This window comes from Corvus moneduloides, chromosome 4, assembly GCF_009650955.1.
Source record: "Corvus moneduloides isolate bCorMon1 chromosome 4, bCorMon1.pri, whole genome shotgun sequence".
In the NCBI taxonomy this organism is placed as follows: Eukaryota; Metazoa; Chordata; class Aves; order Passeriformes; family Corvidae; genus Corvus; species Corvus moneduloides.
In genome coordinates, this window is record NC_045479.1 from 25,908,611 (window position 1) to 25,926,930 (window position 18,320).

At 37.7% G+C, this 18,320-nt stretch overlaps 1 protein-coding gene across 2 annotated transcripts in view; it reads right to left on the minus strand.

Moving 5' to 3' along the window:
* Positions 1 to 18,320, minus strand: part of TTC26 (tetratricopeptide repeat domain 26) — a 56,758-nt gene that overhangs the window by 26,034 nt on the left and 12,404 nt on the right. For both annotated transcript variants that reach the window (XR_004239688.1, XM_032106537.1), the window contains exons 5-12: positions 14,334 to 14,383; positions 12,542 to 12,687; positions 11,115 to 11,286; positions 10,635 to 10,709; positions 9,334 to 9,436; positions 6,204 to 6,259; positions 4,333 to 4,386; positions 3,848 to 3,911 (exon numbers count right to left, since the gene is read on the minus strand). Coding sequence is in view for 1 of the 2 variants with exons in the window: in XM_032106537.1 (XP_031962428.1) it covers positions 3,848 to 3,911; positions 4,333 to 4,386; positions 6,204 to 6,259; positions 9,334 to 9,436; positions 10,635 to 10,709; positions 11,115 to 11,286; positions 12,542 to 12,687; positions 14,334 to 14,383 (720 nt within the window). In the remaining variant the exon portion in view is untranslated. The remainder of the gene's footprint in view (positions 1 to 3,847; positions 3,912 to 4,332; positions 4,387 to 6,203; positions 6,260 to 9,333; positions 9,437 to 10,634; positions 10,710 to 11,114; positions 11,287 to 12,541; positions 12,688 to 14,333; positions 14,384 to 18,320) is intronic.

The following is an 18,320-nucleotide window of genomic DNA, read 5'->3' on the forward strand; positions in this document are numbered from 1 at the left end:
GGAAAAGTCCTTGACTTTGCAACAACTAAAACATCAGTGTGCTATCAACATTATTCCCATACTAAATTCAAAATGCAGCACTGTACCATTCTCTAAGAAGAAAATTAACTCTGTCCCAGGCAAAACCGGGACATAGGCCCAGTTGCAAGCAAAGACACAGCAAAGGATTTCCTCACTCTAGCTAGCAACAACCTACTTCTGTATTACAATCTGCAAAGCAGCTAAGTAACTCGATAAAGACCTTAAAGGTGTTGGCAAGGACTGGCCGGGTGGGAAGTGCTGAAGCATGATGTACACGCTTGAACAGCATGGCTGGCTACTTAGGGAAAGCCCAAGTATACAAACAGCAAGAATTCTGTTCTCCATTCTAAATCCAGCAAAACAAAGGGAGCAGATCAAAAATGACCACAAGTATACTACATAGTGGCTAATATGCTAAGTTACCTAAGAACATAAAAACTATTATATTGGATCCAAGGTTTGCCTAGTTCAGAGTTTGCTGAATAAGAATATACAGCTATAGCAAGAAGATATTCTGATTTCACATATAATCCACACTGTGGTATGTAATGGCACTTCTGCTGAAATTTATTCCAGCTTTCAACAATCTGCACTGAAGACTTCTTAATCGTTGCTGAAAAATTTGTGTTAAACAGCCAATGGACGTTTCATCTACAAATTTCTTTATACATTGTGGTTCTCACAAAGTTTCTTTATCAAATAAACTGTGTTATGTGAAAAAGTAATTATTGCTGTTTGTTTTAATCGTCTTGAGTGATAATTTATGTCCATGTTCCTTGATTTTTGTATTGTGCAGTAAACAATTCTTCTCTATTCCTCTTTTCCTTGTCATTTATGATGTACATAATTAAACTCAGTATTCATTTTTCAGCCCATGTATTTTCCTTTATTTAACCTCTCCTTCTCTCCTACTTCAAGAATCTATCCCCTTTCTCTGGTCATCCTTGCTGTACTTATTGTATCCTTTCTTGACCTACCACGTTTTTAAAGAAATGTAAGAACTGGAACTGTAGACAGTATTCAAGGAAAAAAATGACATCTGTATACAATGACCCAGTAATTATTTTTGTTTTCTCTTTCCTCACTGATTCTTAAGATCCTCTTCAATTTTTCTCATAATTTTGCTAAATTTAATTTGCATATTATTACCCAGTCTTATATAGTCTTTCACATCTTTCATCATTATGGAAGCTTTTATTTTTACTACTATGGGTAATTTATTAAAATGACTAGGTAAACCTAGTCATGTCATTATTTGTCTCCTATAGCTCATTAATTATGAATACAAGCCCTTTCTTTAGAGAAACAAAACGTTCTTTCAAGTGTTCAAATCAGGTGCATTTTATCCTTTTCACTCCTATTTCACTGTAAATTTTCTGCTAGAAATGAGAAAGGTTATTATGTAGCTTCTCAGGGTTGGTTTTTTGAGGTATTTGCTAACACATGGATTTTGAATTTGATTATACTCAGATGACTGTAGTGGAATTGTAGTTGCATCATAAAATTTCAACTCAGGTGCTACATAATTCAATATTGGTCCAGAGTTACCTGTTCACTTGTGCTTTCTCTAAGGAAGATAGAAACAAAAAGTTCATGCTGTTTATCATGCCATGTAATTGCATTTACTAGGTCAATATGGGCAGAACAGAAGCCTCCAACTATTATTTATCTTTCTATATAAAATCTGTAACCTGTTTAATATGCCACTCACTGTTCCCATCCAGGCTGGCTGGTGAATGATTTGGCTTCAATACGGTGAATTGCCTATCTAAACATGTAATTGAAAACAACATAATTTTACTCACTGATAAAGGAAAGATACTTATTTTGAGAGAAGTTTTCTATAATTTCTCAATTTTCGATAATTTCTACCATTTCTCCAGTGGCATCCTCTATTATCTATGCTTATTTTGTACAAGCTATGTTTATTTAATGTACAATCCCCATTGTACATTAAATAGGAACAATATCCTACATGTCACCTTCCTCCTATCACATAAAAAAATTATTTTAGTTTTTAACTGCCTCTTCTAAAACCAGGCGTTCCACTTTATCCATCTGCTTTAAAAACATCTAATAAAAACACTTACATTCTTGGGCTTCATGTGTTTGGTTTTTTGTTATATCCTACCTAAATAGAACTGTTTGCCTCTTCTATTTCCTATCTACAGTTTGTTGACCTCCATCTGTTCTTCATTTGAGGTTCAGCAAAACCCGTCACACTATTTTACCTTTAAAGGAGTTACCCTGAACTGTGTGCTCTTCTGTATGGCAGTTTCCTCCCATAAGCTTTTAAGAAGATGACAAAGCAGTTTTTACATGGAAGTACCAAGAGGGCAAGATGCTTGCAGTACTGACGTTTCCTTTTACCTCTGGAACCAATCCTTACCACAAGCTCATTTTTTTCAAGTAATCCACCTTCCTAATTGTACATTTCTGTACAACATTTCTGTTGCCATTTTTCTCCCCCTCAGCCATAGAAAGGTTGAAGTCTCAGCCTCTCTATTATTATTTTGCATATGAGTTTAAAAATATTTCACAGTAAAATTCAGACTTTTGGGTTCCTAACAATTTCAGTTTTGGTTTTGAGCTGTATCTTCACAAGAAATCCTTTCAGGCTATCTTTTCCCTGACTATCTCTGTATTAATTTTATCCATGTGTGCTCTGGTCACTCGTCACACCTGCATGACTGTTATAGGCATTAAGATATTCCCACAAACCGAGTCCTCCACTGCTATAGTTCACAATGTTTCTTCCCATTTTCTGGGATCGCAACTCTGAAGGGATAGCTTCAATGCAAAAAGGAATGAGTTAGGGAAATCTCATCTATGGAACCACTTCCAGCCTTCCAAAATGAAATTCTCTGCTGCATGACCTCAATAGTACCAGGGCTGCGAGGGGAACAGAATAGAATGGCTCAACAGTATTTCTGAAACTTTCATCGGTGATGCCACTCTGTCTCTGGAGCTCCTTCTCTTTAGTCACCATGGACACAGGAGACAGCATTCTGTCTCTGAGGACCATGAGCTGTCTGCACCATTAACATGCACAAGTTACCCACCTAAAGAAACAGTACTAAGTGACAGTGCCTACAGAGGAAACTGGTAAGCTCCATTTAGTCCAAATTTCTATGTTACAACTACTGACTTTTTTTAATTCGGGATTTTTAGTTTTGGCAAAGAGAAGGGAAGAGAAGATCTTGGTTTGGTCTATCATTGAGTCAGTAAAACTAAATATTGAAAATATACTGATTTTGGGGGGTGGTGGTGGGTGGGTTATAATACCTCCTTTTATTTTTTTCTCTTATTCAAGCAAGAAGTTAGTCCCAGAGCTTCCATTCCTCCCTGTATCCAAATTCCTCTTTACATTTTTATGACCCTCAGTTTCAGGGCATGCTCCATGCTAGGACTCTATGTACTTGAGGGGATTTCATTAGTGGTCCTTGATTTGTACCTGTGTATCTCTGCCTGTGAGGTTTCAGCCACTCACTCAATCTAATTAATTAGGTTGTTGTCTTCTGTTTCTATAATGGGGATTACTAGGCAAAGGCAAGCTGCCACTGAGTCTCTCACTGAAGACTTGGAGTGTGCAGTACAGCCTCTTTTCCAGGCAAAGTCATATAGTAAGGTTTGGAATTGAGACTTCTAATTTAAACTTGCAAATTTGTTTTAGATAACAATTTTGACTTTCTGAAACTCATCCTATAGCAACAAAATGCCTAGCAACATTCCTGCTAACAGTCAGCAGCTAGACACAGATATGGTGGTACATATTTGGATATTTTAAAATGGGTTACTTAATGGAAAAAAACCATTTCAAACATACCACATTCACTGGCTGATTCCCCCACCAACTGGAAGAACTGTTGAGCAATTTTCAGATGATCTCTCTGGAAGAAGAATAAAAAAGCAATCCAAGATGAGTTCTAGGGTTAGTGCTACAATACACTGTGACAATATGCTCTGGGAACACTTGGGGAACAACTAACAGAAAAACTACGGCTGAAGCAAAAACAGAAAAGGTAAATGTGCCGCTCTATGTGCCTAGATAAAGAAGGACACTGTACAAAGCAAACAGGGTTTTTGGAAACAGGACAGAGAAATCAAATTCATCTTGATTTACTATCAAGGCCAGCAACAGAAGTATGCATTTCACTCATTCTGGACCGACTGTTGTACAGAACGAGGTTAAGAGACTCAGAGATCCTGCAATCTAAGAAATGACTGCCTCTTTCACTCCTTTTCAGTTCCCACAGATCTGTTCACATTCTATTGTTGGAGAAGCTGGAGAACCTCATGGGCTTTACTCACCGAGCCCATTTCTTGTCCAAGTGCTGCATTTACCACCCCTTTGAGGATGTACTCCTGGGAAAAAAAAAAAGTTAAAGGGGATCAGAGAAGACACAGTGAAGATTTCAGAAGATACACAAAAGCCTATGTGTACATTATTTTCTTCATAAATTCAACTCTTTCACAACTGAGTTTAGAAGGTAGCTGATTACTGTGGTAGTGCTTAAGCACAGCACAAATTTAGGCCCTCAAAATACATTCTACCTGCTATGTAGTCACTTCTACTAAATATGCAAAGATGCTACTAAAGATGCAAAGGGGTGCTGTGCTTTCTGATAAGTCTTACAGTCAAAGACAATGCACCAAAAGGAACATGGTAACATCCTTTTATGCCTTCTTTACCATCATATCACCAATAAGTCCACTATTGTTACACTAAAGCACAGATCCCCTTTCAAATATGCACATTGATTAACCATAACCACTGACATCCTTGCTGCAAAATTCATAGTGTTTCTCATCAGGACAAAAATGTCAAGAGGTTTGTGCTCTGTGTCCATGTTACTCTAGTGAAATTAGGAACAGAAGCTGAGTACTCTGTAACCTCTAGTATGAGAAACAACTACAGTTTAATTCTTCTCTGAACAAATTTTTCTCAGCATGTAACAGACTCTTTTGTCTTACCCAAATCTTATAATTTAAGACTTATATCTATGAACCTGTTGTAGGAGGCACTCCTGACAAACCAGGAGGTAAACACAGAAGGAGAGACTTCTTTCAAGAGACCAAGAGACTAATGACAGAATGTAAAGAAACAATCTGAGAGTACTAGCCAGGATAGTAAGTAATCGTTTTAGCACACCAACTGTCTTACAGATGCCAAATTACTATCCTGCGGGCATTGTGACAAAAAAGAAATTTAAGAAGTACTCAAGGAGATTTTACAAGTAGTTTTGCAAGTCTTAGCAGGGAGCTCCTTACAAGTGTGAGTGAGAAATGGAAAAAAAAAAGCACAAAGATTCTCATTTCAAAATGTGGTCAAGAATTATTAGCCAAGTATATTGGGACAACAAAGGCTACAGTAGGACCAATATCTGCAGAAAACTGTTCAAGTAAGTTTTGCTATACTGAAAAATGCAAGAAGTGTAAAGCAACATCAGAAGACACTCCTCACTCCTCAGCACAGAATCACCGGATCTGTGTTTTTGAGGTTTTCCTTTTCCCTGTCTCCCTCCCTCCCTCCATCTAATTCCTCCCTCCATCTAATTCCTCACACAGACTCATGAAAGGTCCCTTTTATGCCCAGCTATGTGACCTTTGGAAAATAAACAGCAAAGAGGAATAAATCAGAGACTAAAGATGCTGGAACAGCCACAGAAGAAAATTACAGTAGCAGCCAAGGGACACTGAAGTTTTCACTCATGGCAGCCAAAGTGTGATGGGATTAGAAAACACCATTTATTTAAGGTGTTTAATCTAATCTAGCTCATTTTTATTGAAATGGCTTCAGGACAAACTATATGAGCATCTGAGCTAGCAAATCTGAGGGATGAAAAGCCACCACCAGGCAGACAACTAGCTATAGTCGGAAGAGGGCTTTTACCTATGCAATAATGGTCCATTCTCCAAAATCAAGGCTGCACACAACAGAGCTGTGTTCTTAGTTGAACCCAGGTGGTACAGTAATAAACAGGCTAAGTACTCATATATGCACATATATAATACTTTATGCATGCACATTAAATTTATTGTTGGTGAAGGGATCAAAACACAAGAGTTTTAAGAGTGGGAATGGGGCAAGCTGTCCTCAGGATACCAGTTTTGTATGTGGCAGATTTCATAACAGTTTATAACCTCTGTCTTTATGTGTCATGACATCATTTTCCAATTACCTGTGGAGCTGTAGGTTCCAGGTCCTTAATCAGGTTATAAGCCTCCTGCACATCATCTGAAATGCCAGACATTAGAATGCATGACAACCCATAGCACACTGTATTAGAACAAGTCACTCATCCTCTACAACATTCCCCAAAAGACTAAGAAATAAACCATTTAGACAGGAGGAGAAAGGTAACTATAAATCACTGTGAATTTCTATCACAATGGTGATCGTTTTCTAGAACTCAAATAACAAACGCAGAGTGAGTAATAGCTTCTTTATGACTACAGTTTTCCTAGCAGAGATGGTTTGGCCCCTTTGCTCATAATCCAGTGGCTGCCTTCTCAACAGCACAAGGTCAAAATAATAAATCCATCATCTTCCTGTATTTTGTTTTCTCATATTTGTTTAGCCCTCAAAGAGAGCAGGGTAGCATGATGCGGTAGGGAAACTTCATCTTTTCCCTAGCAATATTTCAGCAGATCCTAATTAACAAGGAAAAAGCACTACTAATATAGATGCTTAAATGGGAAGTTTGAAATCTATAAACAACTTCCTTTCCACACAAGAATTAGATAAACTGAATAGATCCTAAACTTTACCTAAATTAAAAAAGATGTTGGCACTATGGTTGGCTTTGTGAACCAACCTAGTGAAGATCCTCTGTTACTGGCAAAGTTTTGTTAATATAGCATTATACCAACTGCCCACACAAATAAGCCTTATCAAACAAAAATTTTTTTCACTAGAACATACAATCCATGCAGCCATTTAAGGCAATATACATTGGAGCTGCTAGGCTCCCACCCATCACCTCTGCTTTCTTATCTATTCCTTTGAACAGTCACATAGTAAGGCAGCACAATGTACTAGCCAAAAGTCATTACATTTTCTTCCTTTTTTTTTTTTTTTGGTCATATTTTTGGCTAGCTCAGACCACCACCACCACAAAATGACAGTAACCCTTATTTTTATCAACACAATGTAGACCATCAACACAGAACTATGCCTTTCAGGCTCCAACAGAAGCGACTAGCAAATCTTACAGGAGCAGATTACAGCAGGACACCAGCTGACCTCAAACTCTGTTGGGAGTCACTACTCCGAAGAGTTGAAAAAACAGGATGCATGTTTATACTTCAGTCATTCCAGTTCAGAGCATGTATTAGGACAAGCCTAGCTTTATCAGAGACCTTTTCAGTTTTGGAGAGACATCTATAGTCACTAGAAGTAAGAATTTCTCACTTTCCTAACCAATGCTGCTACCCTAGCAAGACTTAAAAATGGAAACTCAGCCAAACCAGAAAAGAGGTTTTAGTTCAAATTGCCCTTGACCTTCTTTGTCAGTATGCAAGTCATTAGTATATCACAGTGAAGAGCAGAACCTAACTCATGAAAATTACTGCAAGGTTAACAGCATACGAGTAAACAAGACTGATTTTTAACTGATGCATGAGATGCACTTTGTTTCCATGTAAGTAGAACTTAATTTGAAACATCTGTAATTATCAACAATATTACTGTGCAAAATAATTGGTAATAGTACCAATATTGCCTATAGTGACATTAGCAACAATAATACTGGACAGAAAGGTGGCTGGGGACAGCAGGCATAGATTTACCACTGCCAAAATGTACTCACTAATTCAAGGTGTGACTGGTTGTGTGAATAAGGGGATAATAGTTGATGCTGTATAGCTTGACTTTAGCAATGTCTTTGACATGTCTCTCATACAAACTTGAAAGATAGAACTGGCTAAGTAAGACTATAAGGGTATGGAAAACTGGCTGGACTACCAAAGGACAGTGATCAGTCGTACAAAATCCAGCAGGTGGCTCATTACTAATCGAATGCCCGAGGGACTGATACTGTTGAATAGCTTACTTTTATTAATGATCCAGATGATAGGATAGAGTACTCTGAGCAAGTCTGCAAATGATAAAAGATTGTGAAGAAAGCTCCCGGACATTGAGAAGCGGCTCCGTAGGCTGAAAAAAATGGGCTGAAAGAAATCTGATGAAGTTCAGTGGAGGCAAAATGCAAGTCTTGCATCTTGCTTGGTTTGAAACATGCCTGAGCAAGTCAGCTGGGGAGCTGACTGGCTAAAGGCAATCTGGCAGACAGTGCAGCCTTGTAGCAAAGGAAGCCAACTGCACACTGGATCATATTAGCATGAATGGAGCCATCGCAGCAAGGCAAGGAATTCTTTATTTGGCACTTGTAAGGTTGCACATGAGTCTTGTGTCCAGTTTTGGGATCCTTCAATCAAGACAGACATCGAAACACTGGAGTGAGCCCACCTGAGGGCTCCCAAGGCAGTAAGAGGGCTAAGGAGAAACTGAGAGAACTGCATTTGCTTAGCTTTCAGAGGAGAAAGGATCTCAAGGGAGATCTTATCACTGTCTACAATTAACTGATAGGAGGGTACAGAGTAGATGGAGACAGGTTCCACAGAGTGAGAGAAAGGCAGTGGACATCAGGTAGAACAGAGGAAGTTCTGACTGGATGCTTGTCTGGACAAGGCTTTAAGCGACCTGATCTAATTCGACCTGCCTTGAATCACACAGCCAGTCAACCCACTGTAGAATAAAAGAACACAATGGGAGAATATGAATAGCTCTGAAAAACTCGATATAATTCAAAGAAGCTGGCAAACAAAGGAGAGATACAAGAAGAAAACCCTTACCAACTGATTCTGGCTACCTCCCTGCACTCTTTAAGAACTGTAAAGTAGATTTTAATGAAATATCTTGTTCACAGTCACTTTGGTATGTATTTTGTTTGTACTGTATTTACAGAAATGGTTGTCCTTGCCTTCACAGTACATATGCCTACCATTCTCACATATTCAGGCAGAGGAGAGGCCCCCTCACTAGGAACAAATAAACACCACCATCCCCAATGCCATCTCCTGCAACCCAAGAACCTCCAATACTCTGCTGAAGTAGGCTTTTTCTGACTGCACAGTATTAAAGCTCCTCTCTGCAAGCCATGGGAACTTCCACTTCACTATTTTCCAGAGGAACAGAAAGTGAAATAAATTACATTTTACTGCAAAGAAAAAAAGCATTGAGTAAGTTGAGGTAAGATGAATTAATGTCATCCCTGAAGGTATGAAAGAGCCAGAGGAAGGTGTATTTACCTTGCTGGAGATAGTAAATCACAAGATTCAGTCTTGCCTCAGGAATAACATCAACTAGAGGAGGTAGGACCTGCAAAGCCCCTTCTCCTCCTCGGAAAACCACCTGCAGAGAAAAGAAGCATATTGATAACCATGTATCAGAATCTTTCCTATGATAAGTTAATTCAAGGAAATTAATCCTTAAATTCCTATATAAACAGTAGGAAAAGGTCAGTGGCTCTGGTATTAGCATAATTCCTGCTTTAATACAGCTATAGAATTATACAGTCTGACAATCTTTATACCGAAGAATACAAGTATTTAATCCATATGTAAAGATTAACTTATTTCAGCTTTTAGCAGCTCAAAAGAGCGACACATTATATATAAAAGATTTTAAAGAATAACATAGTCTGAGAGAAGGGAACACACACAAAATTACAAACTGCTTATGATGTTTTCATGTGAAAAAACTTAGGCTAATGATTCTACATTTACTTAGAATGACACAGGATCCTAAAATGATCAGGAGCAGTCGATTATACTCCAGTTTCACATGACCATTCCTCCAACAAGATCTAATGTACTTATACAATAAAGCACTGGTAAAATTGCCAACATACAAAATAAACAATGCTAACCTACAAAAGTCCAGTTTGAAAGCAGTTTTAATTCTCAGGGAAAGAAGTGTTAGCTTGTGATGACTGTTCTTGAAAAACGACAAAGCAAGCAACTGCCCATCATTAAATATGAGCAATCTACTGTTACCAGTTGTTCAGCAAAATAATAATACCACTGAAGAGTAACCATTAGTTACTCTTAGTGACTCTTTTACTGCAGAACACAAAAGTATTCTGGTTTTATGAGCATCTTTTTTCCTAGAACTCCTTGCTTAGTACTTTTCAGATGAAGGCCATTTTCATGAGCTATCTTTATTCCATTTAAATTGTTCTGGTGCTGAACAGAGTCCAAGGTCACCCTGACTTTTTTCTACTGTGTCTTTACTGAGTGGGCTCCACAAAACATCTTGCAAAGGTATTCTTACACAACATACATTATTTTAATATGCCTTCATGGCTAAAAGCAACAGTATTATTATTTTCTTGACACAGTCTGAAACTGTCAGGGAAAAATTCCAGGAAAAAAAAAATACACTTGATGGCACATTCATTATACTGGTAGGATTCCTAGAATGGGACTTATATGGCAGCAGAGACTCAATTAAGTCTACAATTTTTCAAAATATACCATTTAATGAATCATCATGAAAAGCTCTACAAATGAATGCAGTCCATATTAAATCCCAGAAATGCATTACTTACCAGATTGTGCTTAATGAGTTCCTTGCCAAACTCAAAAGATGATGAGGCACTGTCTGTCAAGTTCTTGAGCTCTGCCTGGAATTACATACATTCCAAAATTTTAACATAAAACCAAAAAAGCACAGAAGCCTAAGTGGAGCTTCAAAAGAGCTTCAAAGCTGCCAGCAAGACACCTTCACTGGTGCTGGATGACAAAAAGATTTTGCCTTTCCACTTCTATCTAACTGTTTTAGCAACTGAGTAATACATATAAACACAAGATCAAAAGGATACTGGGAAAATGGTTAGGCCACTGTGCACATATGTGGACAGATGAGTAAATACCAGGGAAACTGAAATAGGTGACATTCCTAAAAGGACACAGTGACAAGGTAAAGGCCATTATCAACATTACTGATTAAGACAGATACAAAGGAAAAGAAACATGTATGGAATCTTAAACTAAAATAAAGGTGAGCTGAAGGACTGTCCAATAGATACCTCTGCAGCTTTCCCATTGAAAAGTCGGAAATGGTTACAAGCCTTAAGGTTAAGAGCAATGGTGCTGTCAGGAACTTGCTGAAGATAAACAGCTAGCACTTCCTGGGATACATCATAGTAATCCAGTTTGTAATAGCACAGGGCCACATATACATTCAGAGCCAGGTATTCCCTGCAGGAAAGAGGATTAAAGAGAACCTTTCAATCCCACCAGATAGTTTAACATTTCCCACTGCAGTGCATTAAAATCAGGAAATAAAAAGAAAGCTCTCACTTCTATACCTATTTTACAAGCACATCAAAACTGGGGTTTCTGAGAAATGCTTAGAGCTTCTCTAGTTTGTTTGCTAAGACAGATTCACAGTATTTTTTTCCACAGCAGCTAGTGCAGCTTTTAAGAATTACCAATCAAACTTTTGGTTTGCAAATCTGGGAAATGGTGGCAACTTCACACCGAGGAAATGTGCAGAACATGAGCACCGTAATTAGCCTGGCAAGAACATGATTTTCTGAGCAATACACTCAAAAACATTCAATATGTAAATAAAAGTTTGTACTGAGTACAATTATTTCAAAAAGTCCTTGTCATTACAAGCAGTCAAGCCAGAAGAACTAGACACAGAGAAGAGACAAGCACTTGTGAAAACTCTAAGTAAAAGGGTAATTGTTATGAAGGTTACTCATTTAGCTTTGAGTGATTGTTTCTGCAGGACTTGGAGGTTAAAATCTCTTCCCCAAGCATTACATGATGTACGCATTATGATGGATTTCTCTGAAACATTGAGGAGCAGATAGTACCAAAAGATAGCTGTATTCTGGGAAAGCAGTTTCTATTTTATTAAAAATACTTCCAGCCACTTAAGAATTCAGTTTGTTCCTTGTTAAATTCTGAACTAAAAATTTGCAGAACATAACAGAAAAACCCACTGACAAGTGTCATAGAGGATAAACAGAAAAGGAAAGAATTTCAGTCTTAAAGGAATGCAAGGAACTCTACATAAAACCCCTGAACCCTTCTTAGAAAGGCTACGAGGTGAAGGAGGAGACAGTCATTCAAGCAAGGTCACAAGATTGGACATCAGAGAGGAAAAAAAAAAAAGACAAAGCATATATCCATTATCTTATATATATCTATAACCATGTATCATTTCAGAAGAAACAAGTAACAAAATAAAAAAGATATCAGAATGAATTAACCAACCATTTCACTGAAAGAAAACAACAGAGAGCAGACTTATTTTTAAACATGGGGTTTTCCATAATACTTCGAATGAACAAAATTGAGGAGCTTCAACTGGTGCATATTCTGTGATGGGAAAGGGACATAGTAGTTGTGAAAAATGCCTACTTTCAGAAACCAACCAACTACTTGGAATTTAAATACCACCAATAACCTAGATGCTCCAATAGGGTCTAGAGGTGCGCACCGATTATCCAGCAGAATGCGCTTGTAGATATCAATAGCTTCTTGGTAGTGGGACCGCATGTAGTGGATAGATGCCAGGCTAAGCTGATCTTCTGTAACATCTTGCAGATTCTGGTGAGAGCTCATCAGTTTCTTTTCGTCACTGAACTAAAAAGAGTGTGACACATTCTCAGAAGAGTTCAGCAAGAAAAACATTTTAATTAACCAGGTTAGTTTTCTTCTTGCTGGTAAACAGCAGGATTAATATTAAACATCTGGAAAACCTCTGTTACTTTAAAGTTAATTTGACCAGTGGAGAAAGACAAACATTAAAGAGGCAGATGAGTTCAAACTGGATAAATGTTCGGCTAAAACTAAGCACACATTTTCCTTTAAGGTGTGATTTAGATACAATTACATGTCATGTGCTTTGATGGATAAGAGGGAAAGAGCTGAATGAATTATTTCACAAACAGAATTTCACAACACAAAATTTCACTGTAATTATTCAAGCCAGAAAAAATTTTGCTGTTTATACATCCAAATCTAATGCCTCATGGATAGCAGAAAAACATGAGACTTGCAATACGCAAGCCCTAATTTTCGCAAGTCTTCTTTACAGCACTAACAAATTCACCAGTCTCCAGTTTCCAGTTTAAGTAAATTATTTATTTTTAAAAGCATTGCTGAATAGCACATAAAACACACACAGAGAAGGCTAAAAATAAGGAACAGAGTTAAACATACACATTATATTTGTATTACAATAGTGAAGTTGAGGCTGTTTACCTAATCAATCTACTCAAATCACTTGTTCCACTGCTTCCTTTTGCTGGTTTTCCTGATTCAATAGTAATTATGAATTTCTCTTAGACACAAATTCTAATACTATGTATTTGTTTTTCCACCTATCTGCTAGTTTTCTTCAAATCCTTCTCCTCCCTCTTTCAGCCAGTCACAAAATGATACTCAAGTTAAAAAGCAAGGTAAGTTGCTTAACAGAACTAAAGGCAATGGGCTTCATAGTTTTGGTAAAACCCTTTCTTTCCAGTGACTAACTAGATAAAGGGAAGTTGTGTAATTCCTAGTTCATCACAGACATCTGTAAGTGCCAATGCCACTGTAAAAATGGTTTAAGATTTCTCTCTTAAAACTAACATACATTTAAGCAAAGAGAATCTGACATCAAAGCTAACATTCAGGATTTATACTTCCTTTTAAGTCAGTGTCTTTAGTAGCAGAATACTTGTCAAGTCTTCTGTACAGGATAGTACAAAGAACTAATTTAGGGAAGATAGCTATGTGTGGTAAGTGAAATAAGTACTTAATTGTTGTTGAAATTAAAGTACATTTCATGCTATTAACAATATGACTTCCTGGATACTGAACTACTGAGGATCAGTAATAGCATATACACCATTTTGGTCAAATTGATAAGTATAAGAGAGCTGCAAGTTAGGAAAACTTGGTACATTTAGGAAAAAAAGGTAAAATAGTGGCTTCTACATTTTTGATTCTATTAAGGTTTCATGCTACTTGTGACCAAAAATGCCATTACATTCCTATTGTATGACTTATGTGAACTGTACTGGTAAGACTTTCCTTAGAAACATGTTGAGGGGATCTATTCTGAGATCAAGTTTTCACACTTGCTTTCTCCTCCACATTTTTATACAATAGGGTGGTTACGAAAAGTATTTGTTCTTCTGCCACCATAGGCATTTTAATTATTCTGCCTGGTTGCCAGCATAAATGACACATTATGAAACTGAAAAGAAAACAAAAAAAGCAGGAGTGAGGAAAAGACATCATACCTTATGTGCCAGGTGAAAGAGTAAACGGTTCTGGAGACCACTCTTAGGTGCTGAAAGGGAAATTCAGTACATATTACTGTAATGAACTACTCAGGGTATGTCTTTATATTTTTTACTCTCTTTCTCAACAGACATGAATGCATCCATATTCTTTCATTAACTAGGCCAAATACAGTTCTTCACTGAGAGCCCTTTGCAGGGTATGCCTCAGGGGAGGTTCTACCAATTTTAGAGTGGTTTAGAGGTCTTCCTCATTCCTATCTTCATTCCTTGACTATTTCTTTTGAAATCCCTGTTGAAAATAATTGTTCATTGGCCTCTACCTTCCCTAAGCCTTAAAACTCCTATGAATTGCACTATCATTTCCCTGCAGCGATTTCTGGGTAATTCTCTGGGGGGTTTTTTGTGACATACAAGCATAGCAGCTTTTCAAAATAAAAAGCAGCAACACATAAACTCAAAGCTCCTTCTGTGATGCGTCACATATGAAGTAAGTTGTGATCTATAATTCCAGGAATCTTGTCAACTTCTAGTGTATTGAAAAACCCAGTGCTTGCTACCGTTTTGTTAGATACACACATTACATTATACATTTAATATTTCTTCTGTCCTTAGGAACTAAAGGCACACCAAAGAATTCTACAGCCAGAGCAGGTAAGATTCAAACTAAGATATGGCAAGAGATTTAAGGGGGATATCTTCTTACTAGAGCCAGTAAAGTTAATGAAATTTCTTGCTCTAGCAGGATTAGGAATTCCACTGAACTCACTCCGTATGACACAAACTGTTAACTGCATAGTTTTAAGTCACTAGAGCCTTTTGCTTCACCAAGAGTGACAAATGTCCTTGTCAAAAAGAGCTATTAATTTCTTTTGCAAGCAATCTTCCAAAAAGCCTTCCCTTGTTTCCTGTACTTTTCCTAGCCTAATGAGCACTCTCATTCTTGCTCAGACCAACCAGCTGGCAAACCATGTTCCACAGAAGGGGAGTACATGGAATCTTTACAAAAAGCAGAATTACTTACTGTGTTTATAAGGCCACAAAAGTGCAGAGTTAGCACAGCAATAGCCTGTAACACAAGGCTGTAATTCTTCTGACGTTCTAAACCATGAAAGAGGGCTCAAACCACCAATCCCTCTTCCCCACCATCCCCTGAAGATGGAATTTATTTTTTTAAGCAATTTAGGGAGAGATTTCCAGATTTCTTACTCTTTGTCTGCATAGTAAGTAAACTTCATAACACAGTGGACAGTGCCAAAACCCAGGCCATTCTGAACAGACTGGCAGTGCAAGGCTGCCCACCTACTTCTAATAAGTACAGGAGCTATTTCTTCCTTTTTTTCCTTAGCTAGCTGTATTATTTCACCATGTTTCTAGAAAGTAAGGACAGTGAATTGTATCTTTAAAGAACTGCTAGAACAGAAGTCCAAAATACATAGGTGCTATGAGAGTACTCACAAAACCACATCTTGTAAGATACTTCTAACAGAGCATCAAGTTGTTAAGAAGCTAAATGGTCTTCAGTCTGGGATATATGTGGGAATTCTCATTAGCCTAATTATTAAAGAACAGGAAGTTTTTCTGATCTACAATAAATATTGTATAGGCAACTGTAGTAGTATAACTGACATGATAGTATGGTTATTTCATCCACTGAGTCAGAAAGTGAGAGTACCTTAACTTAAATCCATGCTCTTCACTCTACATGTTCCCCAGCATTAATTGATAGGTTTTAATATCAAAGTTTAGAAGGGTTGCACATGGAGCCCACATGTGCTTTTGTGAGAAACTTCGACCACAACCACCCTTCACAATTCAAAACATTTGGTCATCAAAGACTCCAAAAATACAAGCAGGACACATTGTGGGATTTATACTGAAAATAACGTATCATATAATCACAGTACTATGGGTAAAGACACCAATGTTCCTTTTTTGAGTAGGTTTTCCTTATTTTTTTTTCCTTTTTGAGTGTGTTTTAGCATTAATTTCACTGTGAAAATTGACTTGCAAGCAGTACTGTCAAGAACCTAAACCAAGGATTTCTTGTTTCACTGGTCAACCAGTAAGTGCATGCTACCCTTGCAAACCTGGCATTTGATCTGACATCAAAAATATTATTTACTTCTTGGCAAAAGCTGGAGAGTTAGCACACATTATTTAACACCTAAAAACAGGCAAAAGATGAAATCTGAGTTTTGATGGTATGCATGGATACATGGAGGGTGGAAAAATGTTCTGCTTTGTAAGATATTATATGATACTAGCTATCTGATATTCTTTTTAATAAGTTGCTTAAAACCCTACACATATATAACCCTCTCGATATAGTAAGCAGAAATATGGAAACATTCAGTATCTACAGTTTCTTTTCTCTTGGTGCCAAATGCATTCTTTGAGGAAGACAAGGAAACATATGAACAAGGTCAGATTAGTTTTCAGAAAGAATGGAGTTATGAATATTGGATAAAGATGTGTCAATCACTGGAGCAGGAAGTGATACAACTGCCTCATCAGAGATAATGATTTTTAAGGGACATTTAAGGGACATTAGGGTTGTTCTTTTATTATTCTCTGCTGCTACTGAATTTCATTGTCACTGATCTATTAATGCTACAACGAAGCACAATCTTCTTTTCCTGTTCCACTTTTTCAAGACAATGACTACTTTTTTTTTTTTTTTAAATCAGCACTAAGCAATCTTGGGATCACAACAAACATGATGACAATGCTGCACGGCAACAAATTGGACCTTGCTTCAGGTCTAGTATTGGCCTTGTATTCAAGCACTGAAATAGCTGGATAGGATATATCTCTTTCCACCTACGAAACGCACTGATATTCCTTTGCTAGAATTTTTGTCGTGATCAGTGCTGTTTTTCCAAGCACTAAAGTCATAGCTGTCATGGATCTGAAAAAGTGTTCTGTATATTTTCATGTGCTGACACTGACAGGCACCTAGTGAAGTATTTGTTAAAATATATAATAAGCAGCTACAGTAAGAATGAAGACAGTTGTCTTCACTAATTATTTGTACCAATTTGGCCAAATTTAGAAATATATCCTCTGAGAGAAGGCAGGTTACCACCCCTCCCCCACCAGGTTTGGGGAAAATAAATTTTCCTCAAAGGAAAGTGAAAGAGATAAAAATTATTTATTTAACAAACACACGGGAAAAGGAAAATAATGCTAAATAATAAAATCTCTCGCTGTTGAGAAAAAACCTGGGAAAGTGTTCGAGTCCTCCCTTTGGTCTCCTCGGAGCTGGGGCTTGGCCCAGGGCCAGGCCCTCTGTGACCAGTGGAAAGTCCTCCTGATGTGTTCTAATATTGAAGCAGTCCAGCAGAAAAGGGAGAAAATCCGAAATTGCAGGGAAGGAAAAAAAATTCAACTCTCAGTCTCTCTCCGGAGAAAAAGAAGCTGAACCACTGGCCAAAAGCTGACTGGAAAGCAGCAAGCCGGCTGCTTCCTCCCTCCCCTGCCGCGGCTGGAAAAAAAAGCGCTATCTCTGTGTGACCTTGAACAAGCTGCAAACTGCTTTGAAAAAGTTTTGCTCAGTTTTTTCCTTCCCCCTCTCAGGCTCAGTTTAGAGGCATAGAAAGGCACAAAGTTAATTTCTGGGCATAGGGCAGCAACATGGGATACACATAATAAAGTCACCCCAAGACATTATTACAAAAAAAGTTAAACTCACTAGAAATGGCAGCTGAGACTCTTGGTGGGTTCCATATTGCACCAAAAGATGATGAAATAGAGTCATGGGCAATCTGGCATTTGTGCCCTCTCATAAGAGTGCAAGGCACTGCTGGTTATGCATCCAGCATTAACAAATCCCATCTAGCACATAATGCATATGCTATAGCAGCCCTTCACACATCAACAGGCATAGAACACACCTTAAACACACATAGCAGGAGCTGGTAGGAATGAAGCATGGCTGAGAAGGCTCCATCCTGACAGTAGAAAATATGACCAGAGGAAATCTTA